The following is a 12,973-nucleotide window of genomic DNA, read 5'->3' as shown; positions in this document are numbered from 1 at the left end:
TCATCGCTAATGTCATTATTTTCGCTCATTAGATCCTAGCCATTTGGTGGCCCTCAGATACCACTCTCTCTATCCAGTCCTCACATTTCTTCTCATTTCTCCAAAGCATGATTTGCGGTCTTTCCTCGCTACTGGAAGGTTTGACAGGTTGTTGTTGTTGGTTGTTGTTATTTGTGTTTGTTATTGTCGGTTATGCCGGTGTTCTTGTCAATTTTTTGGGTTCTTTGTGGTCTCAAAGAATTGCCGCACTTTGTCTCAGTGTTCGAGCAGAGTTCTGTTCTCTCTGTGCCGGTTGTTTGAGCACTGAGGTGTGGGGGGGAGGGGCTTCCTCCTAGGTATCATGTGGCTTTGTGTTTCTGGTTGCAGTTGTTGTCTGTGATGGAGTGGCTGTTGTGGTCTTCGGTCAACCCCCCCTGTAGGCTGTTCTGCTGCTGTTGCTCCTCCTTGATGCGGAGGTGCCGGGGCTTCACTGGAAGGGCTAACACAAGCACCAGGCAGGCTATGTGTATGCAGTAGTACCATGACCTGGAAAGAGAGGATCAATCAATCAGTGAATCAATGAAGATATCATCCGCTCCGTATAGCACTGTTCACAAATGCATGTGTCACATTACCGAATCCAGGCCTAAGCCCCTGAAAGAACATGCCAAGGAGAGTTTTCTATGTAGCGTAAAGATTCCAGAAGAGTTCACAAAAAGTCACTGTGAATACAAATTACTTGTAATCATTATGGGTGAACTAGTCCTGACAAGTTATTCTAGCTAATCCTATTGGGAAAGAAAATCCTGCCCGCTATGTACCAACAGTCAGTGTATTTGTGACTGTTGGATTATTAAAGTCCACACCGGTCAGCAGCACAGTGAACCATTAAACCCTAAAACAGAAGACCATGTCCTCAAGGCACCTCATGGCTTCGGACTAGGTCTCACTCCCTCCCTCCATTCAAGCTGCCAGCCAGCCACTAAAACTCTCCTGTTTAATGACTGGGGTTTATATGCCTCTCAGCCTGGCAGATTTAACAACCTTCCGCAAAATGACACCGTAGATTTGCTTCTATTTCACTGGAGTGCCCTGATCACATATAGCGCCTGTTTATTTCTCCCCGTCAATCGTCCCGGTCTTCTAGTCGTTAAGCTGTCTCGTTAACAGTTTGACGCTGAGGGAGGCCACAAAGAAAGTGGAACGGAGGTTATTCTCTGTGCCGTGTCCCTGTCTGTGCCTTACTCATTTGCATATCATTGGCCTGCATTGTTAAACTGGCATTTGGAGAGAAGAAAAAAAATCACTAAGAATGACAGGGGTTTTGAACTTAGTGGTGCTTCCCACATTTCCTAGGACCTAGCCATGAACATTTGTACTCTACACAAGTATCAATAAAGTTACTGTTTTGAATATACATTGTTACATATAACATAACTTCTTACATATGTATTACATTTCAAAAGAGCTGGTAGAGCATGTGGAATATCAGTAATGCCACTCACCTGTAGAACTTGAGTGACGGCCCAACGGCCAATAGAACGAATGGCACCACCGTGTAGCAGATGGCGATCTGAGTCCCCGCCCAGGTGATGACATCGTAGATGCTCCTGTGTGTCGTTGAACCCAGGAAGTAGGGTCTGATGTTGTGTCTTAGCTGGAAGTGAGCCACAGGAAGAAATTGTGAATAAATCACAAAGTCAATGCAACATAATGTTTTAAGATACAGAAAGTAACAATAATTATTGCATAAATCAGAGAAGACGCAATGGAGGTTAGAGAAGATGGGCCCATTAGTGAAGGCACAGTTACATCTCCAGGAACAAGTCAACACAAATCAGCTTTCAGACTTAAATGGCCTCTTGTAGCCATTATAAACTAACTCCTAACAAGAAGTTGACTGACCCAGTTCTGTATACTACATGAACAGAAGCAATCAACTTGGACGGCCATCATTACTGCATAGCTCACCCATGACCAGTGTTTAGAATGCATTTTTAGTATCAATATGAATCTAGAGCTTTGTCTTTCTGAAATTCATTTTCAGGATATCGTGGCTGCGTTGCGATTCGCTACCGTTCTCACCAAGGTTTGCACTCACTTCACTACCGCCTTGTGGTTTGTAAAAAAAATGCACTGGTTTAACACACACGAAAACTCCCATAGGAGCCTGTGCTGACACCAATCCAATGCTTTCGTTAATCCATGAGGGAAAGTGAGCAAGTGAAAAGTGTATACTTCCGGATAGGGAATCGTAACATCTAGTTCCCTATCTAGTTGTTTATCATGACAGCTTATGACTGTGTTATTCCTAGATGTGATGGAGAGTGCAGCTGAGTGTCGAGGAGAAGGAGGTTATCTAGGGACACCATCCGTCTACCACGGGCCTCTCTGTCCTCTATGACTCTCCTACGGTCACAATGATGATCCCCTGTCCATCGCCCTGTCTCTATCATACTGCTACACACACCCTGTCCATCGCCCTGTCTCTATCATACTGCTACACACACCCTGTCCATCACCCTGTCTCTATCATACTGCCACACACACACACGTGTCCATTACCCTGTCTCTATCATACTGCTTACACACACTCTTGCTCACTATTGCCCATGTGTAACCAGACCCCACACACACACACAAACCCAGCCACCCACACGCACTCATTGACCCGTGCTAAGGGGTATGTGCTTTAAATCCTAGCGGCCAGTGCCCAAGATTCCTTTAAAAAAAAAATGAGAACAGGGTCACATCTAAGTTTCCCTGTGGTCTTCACATAAATATCCTCCCAGTCCACCACTTCACTTCTACTATATCAGAGGTCTACTCCAGGTCTAGTGGTGACTGACACATGCATTGACAAATGAGATGGGGCAACACCAGCTAAAGACATCAATGATGTGCTTTTGTAACCTTGCCTGAAACTTGAGGACTTGTGTTAGCTGCCAGAGTTAACACCTAGGCTTTAGCTCAGAGGGCTTATGCAGATTTTGAGTTGGTTTGATTCCTGGCTGGTAACACCAGCTGTGTTGACTGTGTACTCACTGCCCGTGCTGCCATGGTCATACTGATGCCGGTGAGGAAGGTGAGGTAGTACCCGGGGTACACTCCGTGCCACATGGCCGACAGTAGGAAGGTTGCCGCCGTGGGGTTGATGGGACAGCGCTCATAGCACACCCTGTAGAGAACAGACATGGTACAGGTAAAGTATTAGCATACCAGCTAATGCTAATCACAATACTAGCATCTCAGCCTGAGTGCACATGACACAGATTCGGTATTAGCACACTAGCTTATGCTAACTATAGCATTAGCATCCCAGTTTGTGTAGAGATGTGTTCTGTGCAGAGCTAATGGCAGCGCTAGCAGACCAGTGCACATTTGTTGTATACTATCAGCATGACTACTGATATATAGGCCTACTATCTGTGATAGTATATTGTAGATAAACTGTAGATAGTACAATCCACATGATAGTATATCTACATGACTACTGTATTAAGAAAGTACAGAGTAATCTGGTTTATGATGCATTTTACCTTTTGAGCCATAGTGCTGTCTGGATATTCCAGTTGTCGAGGAACATCTTGAAACTGGTGGCAAACTGAAAAGAGAGATGGTGCTGTTCTAGTAGTGAATGTAGCCAAACGAGGGAATACTAGCCTACACTACTACTACAGTACTAGTGAAAATGTGAATCATTTAAAAAAAGGCAGAGCCTAACCTCAATGTCCAGTATTCTCAAGTTGGATATCAAGTCCCATCTTGGGGTGCCATCTTTGTTGTAGCCATTGAAGCCAAAGCCTGCAGCGTTGTTGATGGCATCAGCTGTTCAATTGGAAAACACAAAAGGTTACCAGGCAGAATGTCAGTGGCCAAGACAGAATAACAACATCCCTTACCGTCAAGAAGACCATTCTGTTAGATGATAGTAGCCGTACTACTGAATGCACAGAGGCTCTGGAATATAGTGAGTTCTCCACCTTGACACTAGAGGGCAGTGTAACACCACAAGTAGCCCAACTTTTATGTGAGTTTAGAAGGGCCACTGTCAGAGCCAATATCACCCTGATTTGTTATAAGGTGTGGCTAGCACCCACATTATTCTCCCCCAGCAGCCTTCAAATCACAAATTCTTTACATATGCATTTTATTTAACTTCAGATTTAGTCACATGAATAATACTAAAGTGCACTCACACAGGGTCCAAATGAAGTAGTACTTGGGCCGGGTGGCCAACATGGAGAAGTACAGGTAGAGGATCTGGAGGATGAAGGGGGTAGAGGCGATGAACTTGTCGTCGATGGAGCGCTCCACCGGACAAAGCTTAGATACGGACAGGAAGATGGCCAGGGAGATGGCACAGGTACAAAGTTTGGAGATAATGTCATTCTGTGGGGGGAAAACAGATATGAGATGATTATAAGACATTATAAGGAGGTTATACATGTTTATGAGTCTTACGAAGCATTATAACCAGATAACGCATTACACCTGCAGGCTAGGGTTACCAAAAGGTAATTGCCTAATTCCGTTTGTAGTTTAGCAAATTTGTTCAATATGTGAAGATGTGAACTCGAAGTCGATAGAACAAAAAAAGTAAAGCGGTCTAAGGCACTGCATCACAGTGCTAGAGGCGTCACTACAGACCCTGGTTCGATTCCAGGCTTTATCACAACCGGCAGTGATTGGGAGTCCCATATGGTGGCGCACAAGTCGCCCAGCGTCATCCGGGTTAGGCCGTCATTGTAAATAAGAATTTGTTCTTAATTGACTTGTCTAGTTAAATAAAGGTTAACTAACGTCTGAAATATTAGCTTTGTGTTTTGCAAGAAACTTCAGAAACAGGTATAGGCCTATGCCATTGTGTACAACAGCAGGAGCTATTTGACAGCAGTAAATATTAGATGTGTTGTGTTGCAGCTTTTGAAGAGACAAAGAAGAAGCATGGATGCAGCTCTGTTCAGTAGCCTACAAGTTCCTTAAAACACTCTTTAGGCTGACAGACACTCCATATTTGACACGGCTTCACTGAATACCTTCGCCATAACAGTAGCTCACAGGATCAACTCAACACTCAAACTCCGGAATGGGATATCAATTATACAGTACACAAACATATACAGTGCCTTCGGAAAGTATTCAGACCGATTCACTTTTTCCATATTTTGTTACGTTACAGCCTTATTCTAAAAAAAATATTATTTTTTATAATAATAATCCTCAGCAATCTACACACACACACAATACCCCATAATGACAAAGGAAAAACGTTTTTTAGAATTTTTTGCAAATGTAGATTATTTTTACAGAAATACCTTATTTACATAAGTATTCAGACCCTTTGCTATGAGACTTGAAATTGAGCTCAGGTGCATCCTGTTTCCATTGATCATTCTTGAGATGTTTCTACAACTTTGAGTCCACCGGTGGTAAATTCAATTATTTGGACATGATTTGGAAAGGCACACACCTGTCTATATAAGGCCCCACATTTGACAGTGCATGTCAGAACAAAAACCAAGCCATGAGGTCAAAGGAATTGTCCAGAGAGTTCAGAAACAGGATTGTATCGAGGCACAGAACTGGGGAAGGGTACCAAAAAATGTCTGCAGGTCTCCAAGAAGACACTGGCCTCATTCTTAAACGGAAGAAGTTTAGAACCACCAAGACTCTTCCTAGAGTTGGCCGCCCGGCCAAACTGAGTAATTGGCGGAGAAGGGCCTTGGTCAGGGAGGTGACCAAGAACCCAATGGTCACTCTGACAGAGCTCCATAGTTCCTCTGTGGAGATGGTTGTCCTTCTGGAAGGTTCTCCCATCTCTGCAGCAGTCCACCAATCAGGCCTTTATGGTAGAATGGCCAGACAGAAGCCACCCCTCGGTAAAAGGCACATGACAGCTTGCTTGGAGTTTGCCAAAAGGTACCCAAATGACTCTAAGACCATGATAAACAAGAATCTCTGGTGAAAACCAAGATTGAACTCAATGGCCTGAATGCCAAGTGTCACGGATCGAGGGAAAGTTGAACAGCGCAAAGTACAGAGAGATCCTTGATGAAAACCTGCTCCAGAGCGCTCAGGACCTCAGACTGGGGCGAAGGTTCATCTTCCAACAGGACAACGACCCTAAGCACACAGCCAAGACAACGCAGGAGTGGCTTCGAGACAAGTCTCAGAATGTAGTTAAGCCCAGACATGAGCCTAATCGAACATCTCTGGAGAGACCTGAAAACAGCTGTGCAGCAACACTCCCCATCCAACCTGACAGAGCTTGAGAGGATCTGCAGAGAAGAATGGGAGAAACTCCCCAAATACAGGTATGCCAAGCTTGTATAGGCACACCCAAGAAGGACACGAGGCTGTAATCGTTTCAAGTTAACAGGTCTGAAAACTTGTGTAAATGTGATATTTCATTTATTTTTCGCAAACAAGTCTAAAAAAACGTTATTGTTTTGTCATTATGCGGCATTGTGTGTAGATTGATAGGTGAAAACAACAATTGAATCCATTTTATAATAAGGCTGTACAATACAATACAATACATACACACACGGTCATGACCCCGCCAGGCCCACCCCTAAGTACCATTTTCATCCAGAAAAAAAACTGTGGAATACTAAAATAAAAATTGCTGACACCATTCACACCAGTGAACTTTAAAGCCAATTATCTCCAAATCATCTTTTTGAAGGTAGAACCCTGTAGTTCCAAGCTCTCCACTCATGTTCACAGTCACTCTGTTGGTAAGGCTTATAAATTCTATCATAACACTAAAAGTAGCAGATACCCAAAATCATGGTCTTCTTTGTTCTAGTTTTGTGAGGAATCAGCCAATAATTCTATTCTACCAAGTTACTCCTGACCAGTCTAACAATGAGAGACAGGCAGTGTGGTACCTTGGGCGAGGGCTCTGTGTGCTTGTACTTCCCGTTCTCTTTTCCATTGGTCTCCAGGTGGCGAGGCTGGTAGGCCGTGCCCTCGATGAAGGCCATGTAGTCATTGTAGGAGCAGGTGGGCCCGGCCAGGATGCCCATGAAGTTACAGTTGTAGCTCAGGTACTCCAGCAGATTGGGCATCCTCCTGGGGGAAGAGGACAAGAACAGAAAGAGATGTGAGACAGAGATGCTGCTGTTAGCAACTAGAGGGTCAAGCCGAGGATCGTCTCTATTGAGTCACGCTAAAAAACATGGACGCACTGCATTCCGTTCTCTGAGCACAAAGGAGATTTAACTAAAAACGAACATACCTTACATATAACTTGACCCTTGTCTCATTCCTATCCATGAGCCTGTTAGCACAGTAAGTAGGGCTACATTACCCCTACACTGCCTTGACTAGGAACACGTAGCCCATGAGTCAGCACTTTTGTTGTAGCATTCTAGCATGGCCACACTAATTTTACAAGTAATTTTGGGCTTCCCGAGTGGCGCAGAGTCTGAGGCAGTGCATCGCAGCGCTAGAGGCATCACTACAGACCAGGGTTCGATCCTGGGCTGTTTCACAACCGGCCGTGATCGGGAGTCCCATAGAGCGGCGCACGATTGGCCCAGTGTCGTCCGGGTTAGGGGAGGGTTTGGCCGGGGGGGGCTTTACAATAATTTGTTCTTAACTGACTTGCCTAGTTAAATAAAAGGTTAAATAAAAATACTGAATGCCCACCCAAGTAGAGCAACAAGAGTCGAGACCTGTGTTCCAAAACGCATACTAACTGTGCTATTTGTGACGTAATTTGAGTATGTAGTATGCATATTGTTCATAGTATGGATATAGTTAGTATGCCAAAAATTCCTGGATGTCACTACTAGTAATTTGTATTGATGACAAGCTAGCAAGAAGTTGCATAGCAACAGCATCAACTTCCAGTAGACAAGCGAAGCGCTAGCACACTCAACTGATAGGATACCATTCGTTTACAGTATACCTAAATGAACTAATAGTATATACTCATTTTGTAGTATACAGGATGGGTATTCGAACTCAACTCTTCCCTCGGAGGACAAATTGTTGTGAATTCAGGCAGATTCAAAAAAAGTTAAGGAAAATGTCTGGAATGGGGGCTTGTGAGGAGCCGATTTGTAAAGAGGCTTTGTTACACTGGCAGCATTTACATCTGTGTTGCACTTTGGAGGGAGTGGGTGCAGCCTTTCCCTGCCAAGTGCAATCTGTTGAGTATGGTGGTGGAGGTACTGCAAGGTCAGGAGAACACACTGATTGCTAATTTCTCGCTTCCCTGGAGTTTCTCTCAAAGTGAGCAGCTAAGTCACAATGAGCAGCTAATGTCACATTTCTGTCCTTTGGCCAACGGGTTGGCTAGGTTAAATTGTAGTTGAGCTGTTATGGGTATATCAGCAGATTACAATATAACATATTTGTAACTGTGGCAATTTAACAACAAACAAAAAAAATCTCAAAGTAAAATGTAATTCCTTTCACAAGGTAGGTTGGCACGCCACTCGGTCACTGCCAGCTTCTTCCTGACTACCCTGGTCACATGACACGGGATATACGTGCGGTTGCCATGCAACCGCTGGGAACCCTTTGGAGCAGGATACAAACTCCTTCACAGCCTCTTTCACAGACTGTGAGAGGACTGGGGTGGTTAAGTCATAATAAATCTCTCTAACTGTTGTTGATACCAGGAACATTCTGTTCTCAGTAATTTAATGGGAAGAAAATGGAATAATATAAGATTCCTCCAGAGGCAATCATTTCCATCCTCTCGTCCTCTTTAGATGCAATTGTCCAGTTGGGGCCTACATTTTACAGGGTACCTACATGATCTTTCTTTGTGTTCATATCGTTATCAAATCGCAGTAGAAGTAGAAAAAAAGATATACATGTTTGACACAATGGGAAAGAAAGACAGGGAAGGAGATTGAGAGAGAACCAAAAAAAGAGGGGAACAGAAGAAATGTCACTGAACAACAGAAACTATACACGTGACATGAGTACTAGCTAGCAGCTACCATGGAGGCTTTCCCAGTGCCCACGTCACACAGTAATACCTTTAGTATGGCAGTAGAACTGTCTCTAGTCCAGCTGGGAGAATAAAAACATACCTGGGTCACATACCTTACAGCTAGGCATCTCTGACTGGGGGTCAGCTGCTCCTCCTTCCTCGCCAAACCTATGGGAACACAGAGTCTGGTCACATGACTATATACAACCCATCCCCACCCCCTCCCCTAAATACATTCAACTCCTAATACATTATGCAACGACCTGGGACTGGCATGAATGCATGCAGATATCCAGAGTAAGTATTAGAAGTGTGTGCATTTAAATTCTAAGAAAAATGTGCCAGGAAAAAACACCTTCCTAATATTGAGTTGACGCCATCTACCTCAGTCAGAGCTCCTTGCGGTAGTGAGAGGCAAAGGCAGGGGAAGAGATGGGAGTAATACTCTGTTTACCAGACTGTCATTCAGCTGATAACCAGATTCAACTCCTTATCAACCTCCAATGCACCGAACATACAGCCACAGTAAATCATGCCGACCACACAGCTGCACACACCAAAAACACACACGCAACCATTAAGGCCTGTACGAGCACACACTAAGACACTGTCACACAGGCCTACACCGCAGTTGACAACTAGGTCTAGTCTCAGCAGCTATCCTCTTCCATGTCAGTCGGCTCTAGAAGTGAGAGCCTACAGTTCAGTCAACATGTCATTGCATAATGAGGTTACACCATAATAGGCTATGCTTCCAGTACTTGTCCACTTCATAAGATACAGAAAAGCAGCCATAAACTCTTCCTTTTCATATGAATGCTGCAGACCGGAACAAACATACTATTCAACAGCAATAACTGACACTTTCCCAGTGGCCCCAAGGGCTGTGTGGCCTAATGGCCAGTCAAAACAGAGGTCAAAGGCCATCCCAGTGGTGATAGGCAGGGTCAGGGGTCGTGGGTGACCGACCCAGTGATAATGAAGCCCGGAGTCAGCGGAGGACAGGGGGAAGGAGGGGCTTATTACATAACCTCATTACCATGCTAATTAAACACTGTTTACCATCTGTGGGGCAGCATGGGAATTCCAGCAAACATTAAAGGGATATATTTCTCTCCAAAATATAACAGACGTTTCAAGACCTCAAAAGAGGTCAAATGTGGAGATGACTTCACACGACATATGTTGTGTAAGATCTGGCCAATCCCAAATGAATGGGAAAATGGGCACTGTCTAATTTCATCATTTTAAATGTTACTTATATCCTTCCATTTTACTTGGGTGTACACTTTTTCCAGTGGTTACACTTTGGTCACGTAATACATGACATATTTCCCTCTACAGAAGAACATGTAGCTCTTAATGTGACATCCCAACTAATCCCTTAATTAGTTACTGTGGCCTTTTGACTGCTTCTGGACATCTAACACTGGCGTTCTACTTTACAAGACTTCAAAAGGACAACAGCTATGTAATCCCAATTCACCGCGCACACCCAAACACACACACGTTGTACTGCACTGCTGAGGGAGCTTACAAGTAAGCATTTCGCTGCACCGTTTATACCTGCTATAAACTGTGTATGTGACGAATAAACAGGGATTTGATTTGACACACACAGTATCTGACATTATGGATGATTTGGTGTAGGGGAAAGGAAAAGGCTTACAGAGGAACTTGGGCGAGGGAGGGACAGAACATTTCTCGTTACATACACGTGTTTACAATGCCACCCCTGCCCCCTCATCTGACTTCACTGTCAAAATACCTCATCATACAAGCACTGAAGCATCAATTACTGTATTATGCAATCTGTCGACAGAGGTATTTATTGAGACCACTAGTTGAAATGGTATACGTTGCTTGTTTTTCAATTCAAAAGGAATAAAACCAGATGAACCGGATATAAAGGGGGACTATATGTTGTCTGCAAGGTGCCAAACGCATCAATCAAAAGTATGTATAAAGCCCTTTACATCAGCAGATGTCACAAAGTACTTATACAGAAACTCCGCCTAAAACACGTACGGAAACTTGCCTACGAAAAAGGCCTAGCAGCTGAAACCAATAATACAATTTGATGTCCATATCCCCTCTGATGTCGTGTTTCTGTTTTTGCTAAAAAGGGGACCGCAGATCTCTCACTATGCATAGAACATGGCAGAGTTCCTGACTTCCCATGCTAGTTGGAGCTTTAGCTGGCTGGAAAAGAGGAAATTGAGAGCAGTTCATAAAACCACTGTTATTGTCTCCCTCTCTGTTGCTGTTTTCAGGCAACTGTCATGACAGCCTTATTAATGATGTGTTCCATCACCATGATGACTGAGTTCCTTAGCTATAGAGACACACACAGGTGTCTCACCGTCATGTATCTCAAACGCAAGGCTGGTGATCTTCTGAGTGATGACCATCATTGGCCTATAGGAGAGAACACAGGAGAAGAGAGGAGAGTAACCAATCACATCAACTTATATCATCCCTGACTGCTTCTGCTCACCCACACTGTAGCTAACTTCTTCTCATTACATAATATATTAACATCCCATCAGGGATATATTATTAATTACTGGGTGGTTCGAGCCCTGAAAGCTGATTGGCTGACAGCCGTGTTATATCAGTATACCACTGGTATGACAAAACATTTATTTTTACTGCTCTAATTACATTGGTAACCAGTTTATAATAGCAATAAGGTACCACTGGGGTTTGGGGTATATGGCCAATATACCACAGCTAAGGGATGTGTCCAGCCACTCCATGTTGCGTTGTGCATAAGAACAGCCCTTAGCCGTGGTATTGGCCATAAACCACACCCCCTCGGGCCTTATTGACCATCATTCAGTGAAAGCACTGGGAGCACTACCTGACATACATAACCATATCCTGGTAATGGAAGACGTTCTTCCTGCTGCTATCAGCAACATCTGTTAAGTCGGTGTATGCTTTTCTATACGCACTGAAGACAACATGACAGTGTCAGGTACGTAATACCATATGACAGGAGAACTGTGGGTTGAAATCTTAAAGACTATCCTTATTAAATGGGAGTATTCATTAGCTGTAGGTTGAACAGAAATTCAGTTGTTCAAAATGATACAACACCCCAGGTTAAAGCTGGTAGCAGGTTAAAGCTGGTAGCAGGTTAAAGCTGGTAGCAGGTTAAAGCTGGTAGCAGGTTAAAGCTGGTAGCAGGTTAAAGNTGGTAGCAGGTTAAAGCTGGTAGCAGGTTAAAGCTGGTAGCAGGTTAAAGCTGGTAGCAGGTTAAAGCTGGTAGCAGGTTAAAGCAGGTAGCAGGTTAAAGCAGGTAGCAGGTTAAAGCTGGTAGCAGGTTAAAGCAGGTAACAGGTTAAAGCTGGTAGCAGGTTAAAGTAGGTAGCAGGTTAAAGCTGGTAGCAGGTTAAAGTAGGTAGGAGATTACTATATTGCATGGAATAGATTGTGCCCTGACCGTCTAACCAAGGGAGAAAGCACAAAAGAGCCTATTAGGTATGACTTGATGATAATCAAAGAGGCAAAGAGGGAGGTCTGCACTTGTGATGCTGTGGCTCTCCTAGTGGGGTTGCTTAGCAACTGGCCACCCCCTGCCCTAGCACACGTGTTTGGTTGTCTGGTTCACCAGCAACCCTGGAGGAGGTGGAACTGAAGTCTTGATCAATGCACCCCAATGTACATTACAGTTAAGTGCATTGTAGTTGCTGGACTTATGTATTTACTCCACAGCTGGTTAATGTGGTACTAACAATATTTGGATAGTCATAGTGCAGGGGCATTTGACTCCAATTCTTGACTGCCATGTCTGCTGGAATTCTCCGCTCCCTTCTCCCTGATTGATTCATACATGCAAATTAATGTCATTGATAGTCAACACAACACCCAGAAGTTACCCGGTGAAGTCTGCAGAGTACATGCCGTAGTCGAACACGTAAACCCGGGTGATCTGGCAGAAACTGAGGTAGCCCAGAGCCACTATGAAGCACAACCTGTAGAGAGAGAGAGAGAGAGGAGAGAGACAAGGTCAGTCACTTTCCAATGTCT

General features: G+C 44.0%; 1 protein-coding gene across 1 annotated transcript in view; it reads right to left on the bottom strand.

Moving 5' to 3' along the window:
- Positions 1 to 280: 280 nt before the first annotated feature.
- The window catches only part of LOC111968891 (lysophospholipid acyltransferase 2), an 82,540-nt gene continuing 69,847 nt past the window's right edge, over positions 281 to 12,973 (bottom strand). The window contains exons 4-13 of the mRNA XM_023994836.3: positions 12,823 to 12,918; positions 11,301 to 11,356; positions 9,052 to 9,106; positions 6,876 to 7,059; positions 4,179 to 4,371; positions 3,704 to 3,807; positions 3,519 to 3,583; positions 3,025 to 3,157; positions 1,485 to 1,636; positions 281 to 525 (exon numbers count right to left, since the gene is read on the bottom strand). Coding sequence (XP_023850604.1) covers positions 339 to 525; positions 1,485 to 1,636; positions 3,025 to 3,157; positions 3,519 to 3,583; positions 3,704 to 3,807; positions 4,179 to 4,371; positions 6,876 to 7,059; positions 9,052 to 9,106; positions 11,301 to 11,356; positions 12,823 to 12,918 — 1,225 coding nt within the window. The 3' untranslated portion in view covers positions 281 to 338. The remainder of the gene's footprint in view (positions 526 to 1,484; positions 1,637 to 3,024; positions 3,158 to 3,518; positions 3,584 to 3,703; positions 3,808 to 4,178; positions 4,372 to 6,875; positions 7,060 to 9,051; positions 9,107 to 11,300; positions 11,357 to 12,822; positions 12,919 to 12,973) is intronic.

This window comes from Salvelinus sp. IW2-2015, linkage group LG9 (assembly GCF_002910315.2).
Source record: "Salvelinus sp. IW2-2015 linkage group LG9, ASM291031v2, whole genome shotgun sequence".
NCBI lineage: Eukaryota > Metazoa > Chordata > Actinopteri > Salmoniformes > Salmonidae > Salvelinus > Salvelinus sp. IW2-2015.
Note: the sequence above shows the minus strand (reverse complement) of the source record. Positions and strands in the feature narration are given on the sequence as shown.